At 47.0% G+C, this 20,607-nt stretch overlaps 1 protein-coding gene across 1 annotated transcript in view; it reads right to left on the bottom strand.

Moving 5' to 3' along the window:
- esyt1a (extended synaptotagmin-like protein 1a) overlaps window positions 1-7,440 on the bottom strand; it is a 145,228-nt gene extending 137,788 nt beyond the window's left edge. Inside the window, exon 1 of the mRNA XM_085972867.1 lies at window positions 6,494-7,440. Within this exon, the coding sequence (XP_085828993.1) occupies window positions 6,494-6,820 (327 nt within the window). The 5' untranslated portion in view covers window positions 6,821-7,440. The remainder of the gene's footprint in view (window positions 1-6,493) is intronic.
- Between the last annotated feature and the right edge of the window lie 13,167 nt (window positions 7,441-20,607).

Raw genomic sequence — 20,607 nt, 5'->3', positions numbered from 1 at the left:
CCTAAGCTTGCACGGGAACGTGCTGGGCGAAGGGGAAGGGGTGCTGGGGGTGGTAGAGGAGTGGACCAGGGTGCCGCGGAGGGAGCAGTCCCTTCGGAATGCTGAAAGGGGAGGAGAGGGGGAGATGTGCTTGGTGGTGGGATCACGCTGGAGGTGGCAGAAAATGATCCGTTGAATGTGGAGGCTGGTGGGTTGAAAGGTGAGGACAAGGGAAACCCTATCGTGGTTCCGGGAGGGAGGGGTAGGGGTGAGGGCAGAAGTGCGGGAGATAGAACGGACACGGTCAAGGGCCGTGTCAACCACAGTGCAGCGGGGAATCTTCGGTTCTACTCTATCGCATTCTCCTGCACTTGAGCAAATCTGAAGATCATGTCAGTGGTGCTATGGTTAGTATGGAAACCAAACTGACTCTTACGACACTTGGCTGTCATAATGATCCTGTTCAAGAGCACTCTGACAAGCATCTTTTAGGTGACCATAAAAGAGAGGTAGCCACTATGGTTGGAATTTGACAAGTCTCCCTCGCACTTATAGATGACGATAAGCAGAACATCCTTCAGATCTTGTGGCACACGTCCGCTGTCCATCTTCTTTTGAATGTCTTCTTTAGCTGTGAGATGATAACATTGGCAGCACATCTGTACACTTCTGTGAGGATACCATCACTTCCAGGTGCCTTGCCATTCCATAGAACTTGCACAGCCTTTCTGATTTCATCAATTGCGAGTGGGGCTCGCAGTCAGTCATGAAACAGTTGCTGCTGAATTTCATTGATCACTTGCTCTTTGACTTCTTATAGACGAGTCAGGACATGATTTGTGTTTAACCCATCTTTGCACGAGTTCATCTTTGTTACTGAAGAATTATCTGCCATCTTCTCATCTCACCAGACCTTTGCCAATTGAACTAGTTGTGATCCTCTGCTCAAACACTATGGCTACTCAAAGTCTCATTAGGTAATTATCACTCTAAAGAAACATGGAACACAGAGTTCAGACACTGACTTTTGACCCGAGACCTGCACTCCAATACCACAGGACAGATGGGATAAAAAATTTCCACTTGTAGTCTGCATATTCTGTGTCTACAGCACTTCAAATCACATTAAAAAAAAAACAATTTCTGCTTCCAACCTGAATTTAACAGAATTAAAAGCCTGAATCTGAAAAACAATGGCAGAGAATCTAATATCGGAATCTCTACAATGTTCCTCAGACATAGAATCAGAATAGTACAGCACAGAAAGGCGGCCATTCGGCCCATCGAGTCTGCGCCAGCTCTTTCGAAGAGCAATACAGTTAAGTTCCACTCCCCTGCTCTTTCCCCATAGCCCTGTAACTATTTCTCCTTCAAGTATTTAAGCAAGTCACTTTTGTTGGCTATTATTTAATCTGTATCCACCACCACATCCGTTCACTCAGCTGATGCTTTGTATTTTCAAGAACCCTTTTTAAAAATGGGAACAGATAGTGAATCCCCCTTCAATCGCCCTGAGCACCAAGAACATTCAGGGCCCCTCCACAAGCCCAACCTGTACAACCCCCAATCCATTAAAATACAAACAAGCAGTAAAATGAAGGAAGAAATAGGCCCGTAGGATGTTTACACACGGCATTAATAATAAAGCAAATCATATCAGAATATACTACACTGAAATGAAACTGCTTCATTTGGACAGGGCACAGGCCCTTTCGGCCTATGCATGAATCCACCTCTACAAGATTTTTCAATGCACCAGTAAATTACTCACTCTGATTTGGGATTTTAGTGTTCACTAATACATGTACATGTTTCGATGATAGTCTTGCCAAAGTCAGGTACATCACAGTCTGTTAATGTCACATAAATAATGCAGCAGCCAGGTGAAAATTAATTTAAAGTCTGCGCCCACAGCCGGTTTTCAATTACACACATATTGCTCCTGCATTGAGTAAAATGAAACACTTTACCTCCCAGCAGTTTACCCCACCTTGTGCCTCCCAGGCTAGTTGAATTTTTCATTATATTAATGCATCAATTACAATGTACAGTATTGATGGTGGAGGGGAGAGGTGCTGGAGGGTGGGGAGAAGAAGAGAGCTGGCAGATAAAGGGGTGTAGAGAAACATGTTTAAAATGAACATTGCTCCAATATTACCCGATAGATCTGATTGTGTGGGATATGCAAGTCAAAATTACACCGAATAATTGACCTCCATTTTAAAAAAAATCTTAAAAGGAGAGTTTTAATTGCCAAATAACTTTTAATTAAAACATGGAGCTTTTCTCCATTATGATGTTTCTGGCACTAATTTGTTAAAGCAATTTCGAAAGAGTATGCTTTCCACTTTACTGCAGCAGCCATTGGCTACTCCCAGCCTGTGTCACTGAATGATGATGTTGGTTACTGCTGAGATACAGGAGGAAATGAGAACGCACAAACAATAAACAGAGCAAGTGTCAGATTTCTTAAAACTGGGCGACGTAGTTGGAAAATTTTAGGTGAAAGAGCACCCAAAGTGAACTCTTTTGGAAGTACAGTAATCATGTTTGCAAGGAGCTCAGAAGGTGGGGCCGGGGGGCTGGATATACACACACTGCCAGCTGAGGTTGTGGGCCGCATTTTTATTCTACTCCAGACACCTTGTCCATGAGCAAAGATCACAAAATGCACTTCCGAGATGTTTTTAATATGGGTGCGTGTTGAAGAAAAGGTTTTGGGCAGGTGCGTCAGGGAAGAGTCCAAGTGAAAGTGGATGAGTTAGAACCAGGATATTAAGGGATCTTGAAAAAACTACCAGGATAAAATCAAAGCTAGTCATAGAATAGAGTCTGGATATTATTAAAGAGAGGAAGTTCATGTGTGTTAATAACAACCTTGCATTATAAAAGTAGTTTTTTTTTTAAAAAAGCACACCACTCCAACACATACATATACATACACATAAATACATATATCTAATTTTGCTATTCATCTGCTTAGAATGGAGGAGTAATGATCACATTAAAGCATTTGACAGCTCTGATCAGATGAGGGGAAACATCCTGAAGACTGGTAAGATGCTAGAGATAAAATAAAGTGAACTGGTCTGGGATACTGGGTATTGCCATGGTGGCGGGACACAGGTTGATCCCCCATTTCATTGGGTTCCTGATCTTCACCCAGTTGCCTGGAAGGCTACTCGCGGAGTAGCTGGGGTTATCCCCGAGCCGTTCTCATGCACCTTCTAGCAGCTGGTTCACAGCAGCATAAGATGAAGTTTGGGAATAACAGAAAAATAAATTACTGATGAGAAAGCCATAAATACTTGTTAATATCGGTGCTGATGAAATATAGAGGCCTGTTAGAGTGAGGAGTGTATATTATCAAAGATAAGGGGCTGAAATTCCTCTTGATGAAAATGGGAGAAAGCCTGTTTTCCTTCATCGTTAACAAAATTGCATTCTCGGAACTCACATTCCTGCAGTTTTGTTAGTGAGTCATTGGAAAAATACAGGCATTCTCCCATTTTTTTGTTAGGGAAATTTCACCCCCACAGTGTAATAGTGTACGATGTATATTATATCAGAGACGGTTATACTTCGGGTATAAATCCACAGCACAAAACCATCCACACAGTATTAATTCATTAAATTAGCATTCTCACTCAAAGGCCACAGGCTAGTGTTTTAAAAAAAAAAAAAAAATATTTGTTTATGGGATGTGGGCATTGCTGGTAAGGCCAGCATTTATTGCCCATCCCTAATTGCCCTTGAGAAAGTGGTGGTGAGCCGCCTTCTTAAACCGCAGAGGGCAGTTAAGAGTCAACCGCATTGCTGTGGGTCTGGAGTCACATATAGGCCAGACCGGGTAAGGACGGCAGATTTCCTTCCCTAAAGGACATTACTGATCCAGATGGGGTTTTACGACAATCTGGTCAATTCATGGCAACTGGTCCTAGTTTTTTTATTCCAGATTTATTTAATTAACTCAATTTAAATTCCACAGCTACCATGGTAGGATTATGAACCCGTGTCTCCGGATCATTAGTCCAGGCCTCTGGATTACTAGGCCAATAACATAACCACTATGCTACCGTACCCCTAATTTAATTCAGTGCTGAAGAATTTTGCTTAATGGGGGATGTTTTCATAAATGGGACAATAGATTCAAATCCCAGTCCCAGCTACCTTTTGGATTAAATGGAAATGTCCCACTAATGCATTAGGAGGTGCTCTTCTGGGGTTTGGACTGAGGCACATTGTTGGGGCAAGCTAAAGGAAGTTTCATTCTACAGTATCTGACCCGGCAGTGCGAACAATGGGTGCCACAATGAAAAGGATTTTATTCCCCAGCAATTGCATGCCTCAGCTTGATAAGCATTATGGTCACAAAAAAAGTATTTTCCTCAGTTACATCTTGCACCTGAAATTGAAAAAATAAATAAAACACATCTTAAAAGAACCCATGATTTTTAAAAAATAAAAACTGAAAATGCTGGAAATACTCAGCAGGTCAGGCAGCATCTGTGGAGAGAGAAACAGAGTTAACCTTTCAGTTCGATGACCCTTCGTCAGAACCATGATTTTTTTTACTGCCGTGCACGTCGAGGAGACCGGCTGTTTCGAGTCAGGTAAAAGCTCCAATTTGAAGTCCATTAACATCAGCCACTGGTTCTATCAGTGAGTGCCTGCTGCATTGAGAGAACATGGATCAGCATCTGCTCAATCACGGACACTGAAAGAAGCTGGGATTTGCTCCCTAACAATACTGCTTCCAATTTACCAGCACATTCTCCATAACCAAATATTAGTGTCCCAGAATCCTGCTGGATTGTTCCCTCATAGCCTGTCCATCTGTGTTTCATTTAAAGAGCAACTGATTTTACAGCATACTTTATATGGAGTGCTTCGGTAACTGCCAAGTTCCTTCAGTATTTCATTTTTGTTCAACACTTTCTTCAACTAGCCCCAATGCATTGCGCTATGATGTGGTGCAATGCAGGTTCATACCTGGGGTCCTTTGTCTGGTAGTTACCATATCACAGCAGCCCCTGAGGAATGGACTGAACAAAGCAAAGTACCTACTGGACACAGATCATCTTCTCAGACAGGAATGGTGTGTGGGGTGCAGGGAGAATCAAGAGAGGAGATGTGGGGGGAGAAATGCCTTGAGACACACTATCACCCTCAAAACGTAAATTAAAAAAGCAGTAACGTGGAGTCCAAATAAGATAAACTCCGGTTTTTCTCCAGTCATAAATTACTTGATTCCCCCACACTTGGATCATCCCATGGCACACATCCTTCGGCAGCAGAAAGGGCAGACATGCAAGATGCTTCTCGGCCTCTGGGGAATGCCCAGGGAGCACATCTCGGAGCCAAGCATCAGAGGGGGATATAACTAGTCTATTACTATTCCCTTCCTCCTTGCAACAAAGTGCCTTTACTTAGTACCTTCCCCATGGAAATTGTGGGATGAGAACACAAATCCCATCGTTTTATGATGCCGTGAATTAGAGCATTAGTGCACCAACACCATCCAGTGTAACCAAATCCCATAAAATCAAAAAAAGTGTTCCAGCAGATGTAGATTCTGTGCCCATGCTTTTTTCATTTTCAACAGTATGGTATATCTGATACCTAGAATGAGGAGAGGACAGGCACTGTATCCCTCTACTGTCGTCTCCCTCCCACCGCGCCCCCCCCCCCCCCAAATCCTCCCCTCACTTCCCTCTCATAGATTAACTATCTGAACGTCTGTACTGGTGACTAATGCAGATTATTCCGCTTCAATGGAATGGTGGCTGTAATCTGTGGGATCGAGGTTGCGATGCTCCACTGAACTGCAAGCTTGTATCAAAAATTGTAACAACATTAAAAATGTGTTTTTGCTTCAGAGCCACCTCTGCACTGGGAAGTAAGGAAGGATACATTCCACATCCAGTGTCCCGTGCACAGCAAACCCCTCACAACGAATTTCTAACAAATCTAATCAGGAAGAACAAACCATCCTAAAATCTGCTACAATTAAAAATATTTTATCACCAAAGGCATGTAATGTAAAAAGTATCAGAATGCAGTAGTATGACCGCACCCTATTGGAACTTCCAGCCCACCAGTACCAACTCTTATCTGCAGAAATACAACAAATCATCCTTCATATCGAGAGAGATTTTATAAAACCTATAAGTATTCAAATTCAAATCACAACCCTTGTATAAAAAGTGGAAGCATAAATAACAGCTGAATTTAACATAGTTACAGATATTTTCTATAACATGCACACATCTTATAGCCATGTGAACTTTAAAAAAAATTCTTCACTGCTGCAGATATAGTTGGAGGAATGATACGAGCGCACATCTGGAATGAGGAGATTGCACCGGCATTAGGACCCCGCGCATCCCTCTTCCCCCCCAATAATGTTTCGGACTGGGATTGCGATCCCCCACAGATGCAGAAACTTTGTAACTAAAAAAAGAAAACTCTTGCACTTTCTGCACGGCGAAGCTTCCCGCTGCCCGTCCCTTACCCAGGCTGGAAGGCTCTTGTTGGTCGTCTTTTTGGTGACGGTCTCTTCGTTCTCCAGGAGGTAGAAGGCGTCCCTCAGCCTCTTCCACTTGCTCTCCCTCCGCATTTTCCAGCCCATCCACAGCACTAGCCCGAAAACCAGAAAGCTGACACTCAGCCCGAAGTAACCGGTCAGATAGATCGGCATGAGCCACAGCAGCGTCTTGATGAACCTGGTTAGCAGAGCCATCATGTCGGTGACGGCCAGGCTCGGCGCCCCGGCTTCCTCAGGGGTCCCGCCAGCGGAGGCCGGCGCCCCCTCCTCGCGAGCGCTGGCCCTTCGATCCATGAGCTTGCTTTTTTTTTACACACACACAAAAAGGTTTTTTTTTTAAATGAAATAAAACACACACAAATTGCAAACAAAAAGTGTTCGGGATTCAGTAAAGGGCACGGCAAGTCATCCCAGCGCGAGTGGCTGGAGTCTCTCCCTGACTCTGCCGCGAGCTCCGGAGAATAACGAATCGTTCGCTCCCAGCACGGTTCGTTAAATGTCGGAGAGCCGCGCCGTGCAGGAGGAATGCGCGCAAAATGTTTCCCCCCGCCTGTCACCAGCGAGAAGTAAAAACCAGCTCTGCTCCCTCTCTCTTATAGCCCTTTGCCAGAGGGCGTTGCTGGCGTCTGCATCCTGAAGAAATCCTTTGCTCACACTCACTGCTCTTTTTTTTCCGGGAATTAGGAAGTGGCTGCAAATCTGAAATTCTAACTACGCCTTTCCCCTCAACTCGCCACACAAAAAAAAATTCGAGGAAGATATATTTGATTCATACTGTGGCCGCGTAGAAAAGGCAGTTTGTGCGGGACGGTGACTTATCGGTTGTGGGGTATTTTTTGTGTCGAGCGGAAAGTTTGGTCCCAAAGTGCAGAGCAAACCCGGGCATGAAGAGTGAGCCAGGCCGACCCTCCACATTCACCCGACTTTAAGAACTTCCGTCACATCCGTTCGCTCTTTCTCGCAGTTTTTTTTATATATAATAAAAGTACCATCTTATTCCTAAATATGTTTGTGTTGTTTTGAAAAGTAACCAGCAGTTTATCAGCCGCAGCCCGCGGAACGGTGACACCGAGTACACAACCGATGTTAGAAGTCACACAACATATTTGGGAAGGCCGCCCTTTCCACTCACCGCCTCAAGTAACTCCTCTGTTTACCACATTCAGTTAGCAGGAGGATTTATTTATTATGGCTTCATTGTGAAATATTACTGAGGATTTTCAGGTTTTTGCACATAGAGTTGTCAACATCCCATAAATGGAGTGACACAGCCAGTAAAGGTGAGAGATAGCAAATGGCTACCGACATGACACTGGCACACCCAGCCCAGTTGACCCTGCAAAGTCCTCCTCACCAACATCTGGGGACTTGTGCCAAAATTGGGAGAGCTGCCCCACAGACTAGTCAAGCAACAGCCTGACATAGTCATACTCACAGAATCATATCTTTCAGCCAAACTCCTCCATCACCATCCCTGGGTATGTCCTGTACCACCAGCAGGACAGACCCACCAGAGGTGGTGGCACAGTGGTATACAGTCAGGAAGGAGTGGCCCTGGGAGTCCTCAACATTGACTCCGACCCCATGAAGTCTCATGGCTTCAGGTCAAGCATAGGCAAGGAAACCTCCTGCTGATTACCACCTACTGCCCTCCCTCAGCTGATGAATCAGTACTCCTCCATGTTGAACACCACTTGGAAGAAGCACTGAGAGTAGCAAGGGCACAGAATGTACTTTGGGTGGGGGACTTCAATGTCCATCACCAAGAGTGGCTCGGTAGCACCACTACTGACCGAGCTGGCCGAGTCCTGAAGGACATAGCTGCCAGTCTGGGCCTGTGACAGGTGGTGAGAGAACCAACACGAGGGAAAAACCTACTTGACCTCGTCCTCGCCAATCTACCTGTCGCAGATGCATCTGTCCATGACAGTATTGGTAAGAGTGACCACCACACAGTCCCTGTGGACAATGAGGACACCTTCCATCGTGTTGTGTGGCACTACCACCGTGCTAAATGGGATAGATTCAGAACAGATCTAGCAGTTCAAAACTGTGTGTCCATGAGGCGCTGTGGGCCATCAGCAGCAGCAGAATTGTATTCCACCACAATCTGTAACCTCATGGCCCGGCATAGCCCTCACTCTACCATTACCATCAAGCCAGGGGACCAACCCTGGTTCAATAAGGAGTGTAGAAGAACATGCCAGAAGCAGCACCAGGTGAACCTAAAAATGCGGTGCCAACCTGGGGAAGCTGCAACACAGGACTACATGCATGCTAAAAAGCAGAAGCAGCATGCTATAGACAGAGCTAAGCGATCCCACAATCAACGGATCAGATCAAAGCTCTACAGTCCTGCCACATCCAGTCGTGAATGGTGGTGGACCATTAAACAACTAACGGGAGGAGGAGGCTCCATGAATATCCCCATCCTCAATGATGGTGGAGCCCAGCACGCGAGTGCAAAAGACAAGGCTGAAGCGTTTGCAACCATCTTCAGCCAGAAGCATCGAGTGGATGATCCATATCAGCCTCCTCCTGAGGTCCCCACCACCAGCCAATTCAATTCACTCCACATGATATCAAGAAACGGCTGAGCACACTGGATACAGCAAAGGCTGTGGGACCCGACCACATCCCAGCTGTCGTGCTGAAGACTTGTGCTCCAGAACTAGCCGTGCCTCTAGCCAAGCTGTTCCAGTACAGCTACAACACTGGCATCTATCCGACAATGTGGAAAACTGCCCAGGTATGTCCTGTCCACAAAAAGCAGGACAAATCCAATCTGGTCAATTACCAACCCATCAGTCTACTCTCAATCATCAGCAAAGTGATGGAAGGTGTCGTTGACAGGCTATCAAGCAACACTTGCTCACCAATAACTTGCTCACTGATGTCCAGTTTGAGTTCCACCAGGACCACTCAGCTCCAGACCTCATTATAGCCTTGGTCCAAACATGGACAAAACAGCAGAATACCAGAGGTGAGGTGAGAGTGACTGCCCTTGACATCAAGGCAGCATTTAACCGAGTGTGGCATCAAGGAGCCCTAGTAAAACTGAAGTCAATGGGAATCAGGGGGAGAACTACTCTCCACTGGCTGGAGTCATACCTAGCACAAAGGAAGATGGTTGTGGTGGTTGGAGGATGATCATCACAGCCCCAGGACATCGCTGCAGGTGTTCCTCAGGGCAGTGTCCTAGGCCCAACCACCTTCAGCTGCTTCATCAATGACCTTCCCTCCATCATAAGGTCAGAAGTGGGGATGTTCGCTGATGACTGCACAGTGTTTAGTGCCATTCACAACTCCTCAGATAATGAAGCAGTCCATGCCTGCATGCAGCAAGACCTGGACGACATTCAGGCTTGGGCTAATAAGTGGCAGGTAAAATTCGTGCCACACAAGTGCCAGGCAATGACTATCTCCAACAAGCAAGCATCTAACCACCGCCCCTTGACTTTCAACGGCATTACCATCGCCGAATCCCCCACCATCAACATCCTGGGGATCACCATTGACCAGAAACTTAACTGGACTAGCCACATAAATACTATAGCAAAAAGAGCAGGTCAGAGGCTGGGTATTCTGCGGCGAGTGTCTCACCTCCTGACTCCCAAAAGCCTTTCCACCATCTACAAGGCACAAGTAAGGAGTGTGATGGAATACTCTCCACTTGCCTGGATGAGTGCAGCTCCAACAACACTCATGAAGCTCGACACCATCCAAGACAAAGCAGCCTGCTTGATTGGCACCCCATCGACCACCTTAAACATTCACTCCCTCCACCACCAGCATACTGTGTCTGCAGTGTGTACCATCTACAAGATGCACTGCAGCAACTCGCCAAGGCTTCTTCAGCAGCACCTCCCAAACCCGCGACCTCTTCCACCTAGGACCAGGGCAGCAGGCGCATGGGAACACCACCACCTCCAAGTTCCCCTCCAAGTCACACACCGTCCTTAGAAGTATATCGCTGATCCTTCATCATCGCTGGGTCAATCCTGGAACTCCCTCCCTAACAGCACTGTGGGAACACCTTCACCACACGGACTGCAGCGGTTCAAGAAGGCGGCTCACCACCACCTTCTCAAGGGCAACTAGGGATGGCCAATAAATGCTGGGCCTTGCCAGCGACGCCCACATCCCAGGAACGAATAAAAAAAAAGTAATTTCCACATGCGGGGGGGGGGGGGGGCGCAGGGGGGCGTGATTCTCCTGTGTAACAAAATGGTAAACCAGTTTATAAATGGGTTCCGGTTTTGTTACAAATAGAGAAAGTATCTCCCCATCCACGTGGAGTTGTGTTTATTACTGAGTGACATCCATCAAAATGAGTTACATTGTAAAATCAAAGTGAGTGTCACTCCTAGTGATTGATACATGGCCCGTTTGATCTCTTCCTTCCAAAATACCAACCCTGCCACCCTTCTGTTCCAGCATCTGAAATGTAGGCTGTTTTGCTGAGGATCCCAATAGTCCCCCAGTTTTCCAAGTCGTTCTGCATCCCTGCCCAGAGCCGTTTTATTGCCGATTAAAACTGCTGATAAAAATACTACCACTCTGACACAAAGCAAAGTTTTAGCCCTGATTCAGGATGAAAGGCACTCCACGTGTTCTGAACCTGGAGCATTTCAAACAGTTTCAAATAGTAGGAGTGATGGCTCTAGCAGTGGAATAGCATTTTGAAAGCTGGGATGTCTGCTGTCATGAGGTTGTTGTTTCTAACTGGTTCTACTTTAGTACAGGTCACTGGGTGTATTACACAGATGGTGGCTGTTTGTAGTTTGCAAGGATGGACAAATTTGAAACACCAGGCAACCTGAATTTTTTTTTGGGTTATGTCATTTAAATCCAACTATCCCTTTAAAGTGTCCTTCTACACATGCACACAATTCTTCCTATTTTGTCACCATAATGACAGGCGACTACCAGCTTTCTGTTGGTGGAATAACAGCAGCAGTAGTAATTTTTTCATATTACTGTAATGGCAGGTCTGCATCTGGTCTCTGACTGGTCCTCATCCAATAACCTGGATGGTGTAGTGGTGCCAAAATACAGGTGAGAATACAACATTTCTTCATGCTGTAGGAGGAAGATTTGAAGCTATTATTAATGCTCAAATTAACCATCACAGTGAAAGTTCTGGTCTAATTCTTTAGTACAGTTTTGGCATGGCTGTTCCACATATGATCTTCTTGCCATGTTACATATTATTTGAAACTCAGTTCTTGAACACGTTAGTGATTCATTTGACATTGCCGTAGAAATTCCCTAAGCCCATGAGGGTCTGGCACCAGATAATGGTAACTTACCATTTGGTCTTCTACCAAAGCTATAGTCATGGCTCGCAGGTTCCTTCTCAAATCACTCTATGCTGTGATTGATGACTGAATGTCTGCCTCTGTTTCTGTCAATTCAGGGCTTCCCCAGGGCTATATTCTCTTTTCCACTCTTTGCTTCTTCTCTATATCCAATCCACATCCAACCCTATCCATTCGTTTGCTGATGATTGCACGTCCATCAAGTTCCTTTGGATTGTACAGCATCGGTGATCACAACCTTCATTTCTCTCACATTGCAGTGTTTGAATTATGACACCTTTATCTCCTCAATGCCTTTCAATGGGGAAGAGCACCATGGAGTGAAGGATTAAATCTGCATCCTGTCAGTCCACAGCATTGTTACTTTGGAGCTCTGATGCATTTCAATGCTCTGCGGCTCGTTTAGAGCACCACATCATCTACCTGAGCCACAGCAATCACAGCTTTAACCTGAGCTTTCCACGTCTGGTCAAGGATCCGGGTGACTCCTGGTAATGTCGCTGGGTCAAGTGCAACATCATCTAAAAACAAACCTGTCTGATTAGATTAAATTAAAGGAGCATTTGCAAAATGCCTTAAGGTGAAATTCAAATGTTATCACTCAATGCCTATCTTCAGACCTTGCTCTTGCTTGGTATCTGCCATCTTTTAAAGAGGATCTCATTCCTTCTTTGATACAAAGGAGGTTTTATGCACGTACAGTTGTGCAAATGTCATTTGTACACACAGAGAGTGAAACATGGAGAGTCAAAAAGAGCAGCTGACACTAATTCCAATACAAACACTTCTATAAGTGTGGTTACTTCACATGAAAACTACTGCTGTTGCTTGTTTTGTTCAGTAAATAGTGAAGTATTATGTATTGGTCAGTACCAATTGACAGTTATGCCCTATTGTTTGAAAGAAAATATTCCCCCAAATCCTTTTTTCTTTTGTTTAGAGCCATACCAGCGTGACAGGAGAGGAGCGGCTCAGGTAACTCATTTACATTGTTGAGTTCATTGATATTCATTTTTCCCTTGCACTATGCATGTGAGAAGCTGTTGCAAACCTCTCTATCCCCTACCCAAGACCGAGCTCCTGATTCCGTATCAAATTCCATGTTAAAACATTCCACTGGAAGGAAGTCCCTACGATGTGCAGTACAATGTTAACCTTTCTGTATGGATTTGTTCCCAGTATGGTAAAAGTTTAAAACACATTATTAAACTGACATTGTTGAAACGTAGAGACAGATTTGATCATTGATCTATATTGTACCTGTTATCTGTATAGGTCCAATCCCTCTAATGCACCACAGTGATAACATCCTATTTAGAATGCAGTTCAGAAAGGCAAAGTAATGATATCCCCCTGTTGATTAAAAAACACAATGTTAAATCTGCAGAATCTTCCCTTTCTTTCTTTGCCAACTTTCTGTTTACTCTGCAGGGGATCTCACTATTTCTTTTATCAAGGGCTGCAATCTTTAGCTTTGGTTTGCTCAAGGGTGGCTGCTTATCTGCTTTTTTTTAAAGAAAACGTTCCTTTCTCTCTCCATCAATCCCACTTTCAGAAATATCCCAGAACTGACGGGTTGTGAACTGAGACCCATAGACACATGCAGTTCTAGGCAGTGGATTCAAGGAAAGTGGGCCTCAATTGGCTCCGGGACTTTGTTGGTAGTGTACTATAGGCCCCCAAACAGTCAGGGGGGAGATAGAGGAACAGATATGTAGGCAAATCTCAGAGAAGTGTAGAAATAATAGGGTAATAATAGTAGGGGATTTCAACTTCCCCAATATTAACTGGGATAGTCAGAGTGTGAAAGGCTTAGAGGGTGCGGAATTCTTAAAGTGCATCCAGGAGAGCTTTTTGAGCCAGCATGTAGAAAGTCCTACAAGAGAGGGGGCGGTACTGGACCTAATTCTAGGGAATGTGGCCGGGCAAGTGGTGGAAGTGTCAGTAGGAGAGCATTTTGGTGACAGTGACCATAATTCGGTGAGATTTAAGGTAGTCATGGAAAAGGACAAAGATGGACCGGAAATAAAGGCCCCGATTTTCTGCCAGCCGTCGGGCGGCTTTTCAGGCGGCCGGGGGCTGAAAAAGGGGGTCGCGACTCCACACGCCTGATTCCCCACCCCGTCCGACTTTCGGACCGCCGTTTCTCCGCGACCCGCTTCAGTCCCGCCCGCCGCTGGCGGGACTGGCCGTCGGAACACTAATAAGCAATTATTACCTTGTTTAAGTCGATTTTCAGGGGCCGTTGCGATTTTGGGGCTTTCCCCACATCAAACACGCCTGCAGGGAACCCCAATGATGAAACCTGGCGTGAAGCTTGCCGGCTTGCTTGCTGTCAGCTGCAGGTCATTCGGAAAAGCTGCGATTTAAAGGGACAGCACTTGTATGTTGAAGGACCTTGTTGCTGCAGGCTTGGGGCTACTTCTTCAAAGCTTAGGCACAGCTGTGGAAGGTTGCAGCCTCATACACTTCTCCAATGTGATCTCCTGGGAAGCCCCTCTTGCCACCCTCACTCAGCGCTTCCTCAGCGGAGGCATCTACGAGAAGCATGGGACGCCTTTTTTTCCTTCCCTTCTTGCCATTAGAGGATCTCCAGCAGCAGAGGCGGCAGCAGCAGAACCAGGAACAGCAGGAGCACCAGGCTGCTGCTCACTCACCTGAAGCTGCACAGGCCAGAAGGGGCCAGCGCTTGGAAGTGGCTTGAGAGCACCTTGCTGCGCTTTAGGGGGCAATGGGGACCCGTTTCTGCACTGGCAGCCCTACTCAGAAGGACTTCCATGAAGATCTGGTTTCTCTGTTCAATAGATGGCCAACGCTCCTCAAGAGATGTCATTCTCTTATGAGCACTCACCATGTTTTCCGTACCCTGGCGAGTTATCTCCTCCATGGAGGTTGCCAACCTTTCCATGGTGATGCGTTCATGCGCCAATGACTCCACAAAGGCTCTGTTCATGGTCGCTATGGACTCCTCCATTCGCTCCACACTCGCAGCGACCCTGGAGACAAAACCTGCCAGAGACTCCTGCATCTGTGCATGGAGATCCATCACCTCTTCTCTTGCGGATGGACCCAGAGGCAGAGGGTCGACATGCAGCGCAGCTGAGCTGAGCTGGCAGAGTCCTGCGCCCTCCGACGAGGACTCTCCACTGCTGTCCCTGTCTCCAGAATCTGCTGAGGCTCACTTGTGAGCTGTGAAACACCAGGTGACAACACTACTCTATGTCCCGAAGGTCCCCCCGCGGTGTGAGTGTCTGCGCTGGTGCTGGGTGCGCTTACTTCTGCTGACGCTGCGCCCTCAGAGGTTGGAGCTTCCTCTGAGGAGTCTGGCTGCACAGCCTCTTCCTCCTCCACAGTGAGGAAGGGGGCTCTGGATGGTACTGTGGGGGAGTAAAGGAAGGAGTTAGAGATGTAATGCCAAGGTTCTTCTGGTGACTCCCAGCGAGTTGGCATCTGCTGACACCTGCATCCATGCAACATTGGTCTCAGTGGGAGGCCTCTTCCTCCCTGACCTAGGGAAGAGGACCTCCCTCTGGGCCCTAACCCCATCCAATAATGCCTGCAGTGAAGCCTCGTCAAATTTGGAGGCAGCTCGGGGTCTGGCACTGGCCACAGCTACTGCAGGCTCCTCTGCCATCCTGTATGGTTCGTTTGGAAGCCTTCAGAGGATGCAGTGCTTGCTATGGACCTTGAAAGCACCACGAATGATGACATCATACTGTGGGGCTTTCTGACTGGAAATGGACAATTAGCAAGGCTGCCCACACGCTGGGAATTAATTGGCCACTTGAGGGAAAATTGCGTGGAGCTGGCTGACATTTTTTTGTGTGTCAGAACCCCACATTCGGGGAAACCCGACCATTTCCCACACAATCCACAAAATCGGGCCCAAAGGTTCTAAATTGGGGGAAGGTCGATTTTAATATGATAAGGCAGGATCTGGCCAAAGTGGACTGGGATCAGCTACTTGTAGGAAAATCCACATCAGAGCAGTGGGAGTCATTCAGAAAGGAAATAGAGAGAGTACAACGCCAACATGTTCCCGTAAAGGTCAAGGCAAGGGTGGGACCAACAAGCCCAGGGAACCCTGGATATCAAGGGATATACAAGAATGGATTAGGAAAAAAAGGGAGGCTTTTGGCAGATACAAAGGACTAAAAACAGTGGAAGCCCTAGAGGAGTATAGGAAGTGCAGGGGGGTACTTAAAAAAGAAATTAGGAGAGCGAAGAGGGGGCATGAAAAAACACTGGTGGGCAAAATAAAGGAAAATCCCAAGGTGTTTTATAAGTATATTAAGGGCAAGAGGATAACCAGGGAAAGAGTAGTGCCCATTAGGGACCAAATTGGCAATCTGTATGTAGAGCCGGAAGATATAGGTGAGGTTTTAAATGAATATTTTACATTTGTGTTCATTATGGAGAAGGACGATGTAGGCATAGAAATCAGGCAGGGGGATTGTGATATACTTGAACAAATTAGTATTGAGAGGGAGGAGGTACTAGCGGTTTTAGCGGGCTTAAAAGTGGATAAATCCCCAGGCCCAGACAAGATTTATCCCAGGCTGCTGTGTGAGGCAAGGGAGGAGATTGCGGGGGCTCTGACACAAATTTTCAGAACCTCTCTAACCACAGGGGAGGTGCCAGAGGACTGGAGGACAGCTAACGTAGTACCATTATTCAAGAAGGGTAGTAGGGATAAACCAGGGAATTACAGGCCAGTGAGCCTAACATCAGTGGTAGGGAAATTATTGGAAAACATTCTGAGGGACAGAATTAGTCTCCACTTGGAGAGGCAAGGATTAATCAAGGATAGTAAACATGGCTTTGTCAGGGGGAGATCATGTCTAACCAATTTGATTGAATTTTTCGAGGGGGTGACTAGATGTGTGGATGAGGGTAGTGCAGTTGATGTAGTCTACATGGACTTCAGTAAGGCTTTTGACAAAGTCCCACATGGGAGACTGGTCAAGAAGGTAAGAGCCCATGGGATCCAGAGCAATTTGGCATATTGGATCCAAAATTGGCTTAGTGGCAGGAGGCAGAAGATGATAGTCGAAGGTTGTTTTTGTGACTGGAAGCCTGTGTCCAGTGGTGTACCGCAGGGATCAGCGCTGGGTCCTTTGCTGTTTGTAGTGTACATTAATGATTTAGATATGAATGTAGGAGGTATGATCAGTAAGTTCGCAGATGACACAAAAATTGGTGGGGTGGTAAATAGCGAGGAGGGAAGCCTCAGGCTACAGGACAATATAGATGGGTTGGTCAGATGGGCAGAACAGTGGCAAATGGAATTTAACCCTGAAAAGTGTGAGGTGATGCATTTTGGGAGGACTAACAAGGCAAGGGAATACACAATGAATGGTAGGACCCTAGGAAGGACAGAGGATCAGAGGGACCTTGGTGTGCATGTACATAGACCCCTGAAGGCAGGAGGACAGGTAGATAAGGTGGTTAAAAAGGCACATGGGATACTTGCCTTCATTAGCCGAGGCATAGAATATAAGAGCAGGGAGGTTATGATGGAGCTGTACAAAACACTAGTTAGGCCACAGCTGGAATACTGTGTGCAGTTCTGGTCGCCACACTATAGGAAGGGTGTGATTGCATTGGAGAGGGTGCAGAGGAGATTCACCAGGATGTTACCTGGGCTGGAGCGCTTCAGCTATGAAGAGAGACTGGACAGGCTGGGGTTGTTTTCCTTAGAGCGCAGAGAAGGCTGAGGGGGGACCTGATTGAGATGTACAAAATTATGAGGGGCATAGATAGGGTAGATAGAAAGGAACTTTTCCCCTTAGTAGAGGGGTCAATAACCAGGGGGCATAGTTTCAAGGTAAGGGGCAGGAGGTTTAGAGGGGATTTGAGGAAAAACTTTTTCACCCAGAGGGTGGTTGGAATCTGGAACTCACTGCCTGAAAGGGTGGTAGAGGCAGGAACCCTCACAACATTCAAGAAGCATTTAGATGAGCACTTGAAACGCCACAGCATACAAGGCTACGGACCAAATGCTGGAAAATGGGATTGGAATAGACAGGGCTTGATGGCCGGCGCAGACATGATGGGCCGAAGGGCCTCTTTCTGTGCTGTATAACTCTATGACTCTATGAGCACTGTGTTGCAGAGTGGCATGATGATGCTGGCTTAAGTAACATTCTTCTACAACTCTCAGCTCTCTCATCTGCTTTCCACCCAATTGAGCCCTCATCCATTCTTCTCTCTGCCCTTTCTCCTCTCAACACACTCATTTTGTCCATGAAGCCTACCACCTGCTCCCTCAGTCCTCTCCTGTCCCAGCTCCTGACCACCCAACTTTAATTCCTGAGTCCTATGCTTGTGACATCTTTACTCCAAAGTCCTAGAATGCATCACTGACTTGCAATTATGCTCCCACCTCTCCCTATTCAAGACCTTCCAATCCAGTTGTCCACAGCACCAAGACTGCACTGGTCAAAGTCACAAATGACGTGCTGTGTGACCATACCATGGCTGTCTAGCTCTCCTCATTCTCAACGTGTTGATGATTCCATCCTTCTCCATTATCTTTCCTCTGCAGCACTGCTGTCTTCTGGCTCTTCTCATATCTGTCACAATGCAGGCATTACATCACTTCCAATGGCGTCTCCTTTTCCTACAGTCACCTCCAGTGTACCCGAGGGTCCATCCATGGTCCCCTCATCCTCACCATCTACCTGCTACCTCTTGGTTAATTCATCTGCCAGCATGGATTCAACTCCCACAGGTATGCTGATAGCAAACAGCTACACCATTCTATTTCCTCCATTGATTCCTCCACTGTTGCTAGACTCTCCAAATACCTGTCCAACATCAAGACCTGGATAAGTCAAGGTGTCCTCCAAATTAATGTTGGCAAAACTGAAGTCACCATTTTGGATCACACCAGTGGCCCTGCGATCTTCGAATCCTCTTCGCTGGCAAGCTGCCTGGGGATGCCTATTAGGTGTCCATAGGTTGCCGGTGTAATTTAAATGAGGCCCGAGGGTGAAGCCCAGTATCAGGTGAGCCACGGGCCTACTTGTTCAGGCGATGCCTTCAATCCCTGTGCCCCGTTCATGATGACAGGCCGACGCAAACAAATTTATAGCCCATTGGGTCTGGGTGCGGATAATACGAGATCATTTTAATTTATGGTTAGGCCTGATGCAGTTCGCAAGACCTGGCTGCAGACTTGTTCGGAATGATCCTATCCCGATGTAATTGATTTGAGTCATGTGTGGGCCACTATAATGATCATTTTATGACGTCATATACAATGATAAGAACAGAATTTGAAGATTTACAAATTAAACTTTCCATAGGATCATAGATTGTTACAGAACAGAAACACACCATTCAGCCCATTAAATCGGTGCCAGTGTTTTTTTTCACCGAGACACTGGGATTATTTCCACTGGAGCAGAAAAGGCCAAGAGTTTTTAAAACGATGAAGGATTTGATGGGGTGAATAGGGAAACCTTACTTCTGCTGGTTGGGAAGTTGATAAAAAAGGGTTCATCAATTAAAATTTTTCACTAAGACAGGGAGGAGAGGGGTGAGAAGAAATCTCTTTATACAGAGAATAGGTAGAGCATGGAACGCTTTGTCACGGAGTGGTTGAGGAGAGTCCTGCTCCTCCCAGCTCCACGATTAGGTAAATATATTTTAGATACTTACCTTGTTGTTTGCGGCCTTCAGCGGTTCCTTTAAAAACCGCCTATTAGGCCATATGTAGACCCGATTTTCCTGAATGCAGCCTCAGGGCAAACCAATCTAGCACAAGGGGCCTCAAACAGGTGTGGACACCTCGGCCTAGAAATTGAGTTTGCGCTGCGCCAGGGCTTTAGCGCCGGAAGTTAGCGCCGGCGCTAAGTCCCTTTGCGCGCGCCAAAAATTCAGTAGCGCCACGCCCAAACGGCTGCCGGCGCTACTGAAGGGTTTTAGCGCCTGACAACTGGCGCAACGCGCCGCTGCGGCGCCCGCTGCGGTGCGGCAGGCTCGGGAAGTGCAGGCCTCCTCCTTCCGTTAAGGAGGAGCTGCCTGCACCCGGCCGCGGCCCGCGCAAATCTCTTCAAAAATGAGCCCGGCACCTCGGACAAGTGCCGGGCTTGCATCTGTTCCGGGGGGGGGGGGGGGGGGGGGGGCGGGGGGGAGAAGTCCGGGGAGGGAGCTGCGGGCAGGCGGCCGGCGGGAAAGCGGCCGGCCGCCGCGCCTCCTTAAAGCGCCGGCGCAGACTCCGGCAACACTCGTTTGCCGGAGTCTTAGTTGCGGCTGCCACTGGTGAGGCGGCCGCAACTGAATTTCGGCTTGGGGCCGGGTTACCACGGCAACCGGGACGCTGCGCACACCGATGACGTCATCGGTGCCGGCGCAGCGCTACCGGTCTACCGCCGCGGAAGGGCGCCAGGCAATTTAGGAACCGGCGCCAATTGCAGCGCTAGGCCCTCTAGCGCCGCAAAATCGGTGCTAAGGGCACTGAATTTCTAGGCCCTCTTTCCTTGCCTAGACCAATATGGCGGGTGTGCACTTCCTGCTCGGCATATTGGAGGCTTAGGAGGACATTTACCGCCCGAAAAACAGGCACTGCGCGGTTGAATGTCTAGGCTAATATATTCATATTATTGGAGAATGCAGCAGATGATGAAGAGAAAAGGGTGGAGAAGTGGATTGGGCTAACAGCCTAAAAAGTTATTCGTTTGTAGTTTACTGAGGGAACAATTAAAAACAGATGACTAATTCCCTTGATAGCTTTGTAAATACAGCCATCGCCTG

This window comes from Somniosus microcephalus, chromosome 33 (assembly GCF_052327205.1).
Source record: "Somniosus microcephalus isolate GS21.2 chromosome 33, FLI_Smic_1.0, whole genome shotgun sequence".
Classification (NCBI taxonomy): Eukaryota; Metazoa; Chordata; class Chondrichthyes; order Squaliformes; family Somniosidae; genus Somniosus; species Somniosus microcephalus.
The sequence above is the reverse complement of the archived record's forward strand: the minus strand, read 5'-3'. Positions and strand labels throughout refer to the sequence as shown.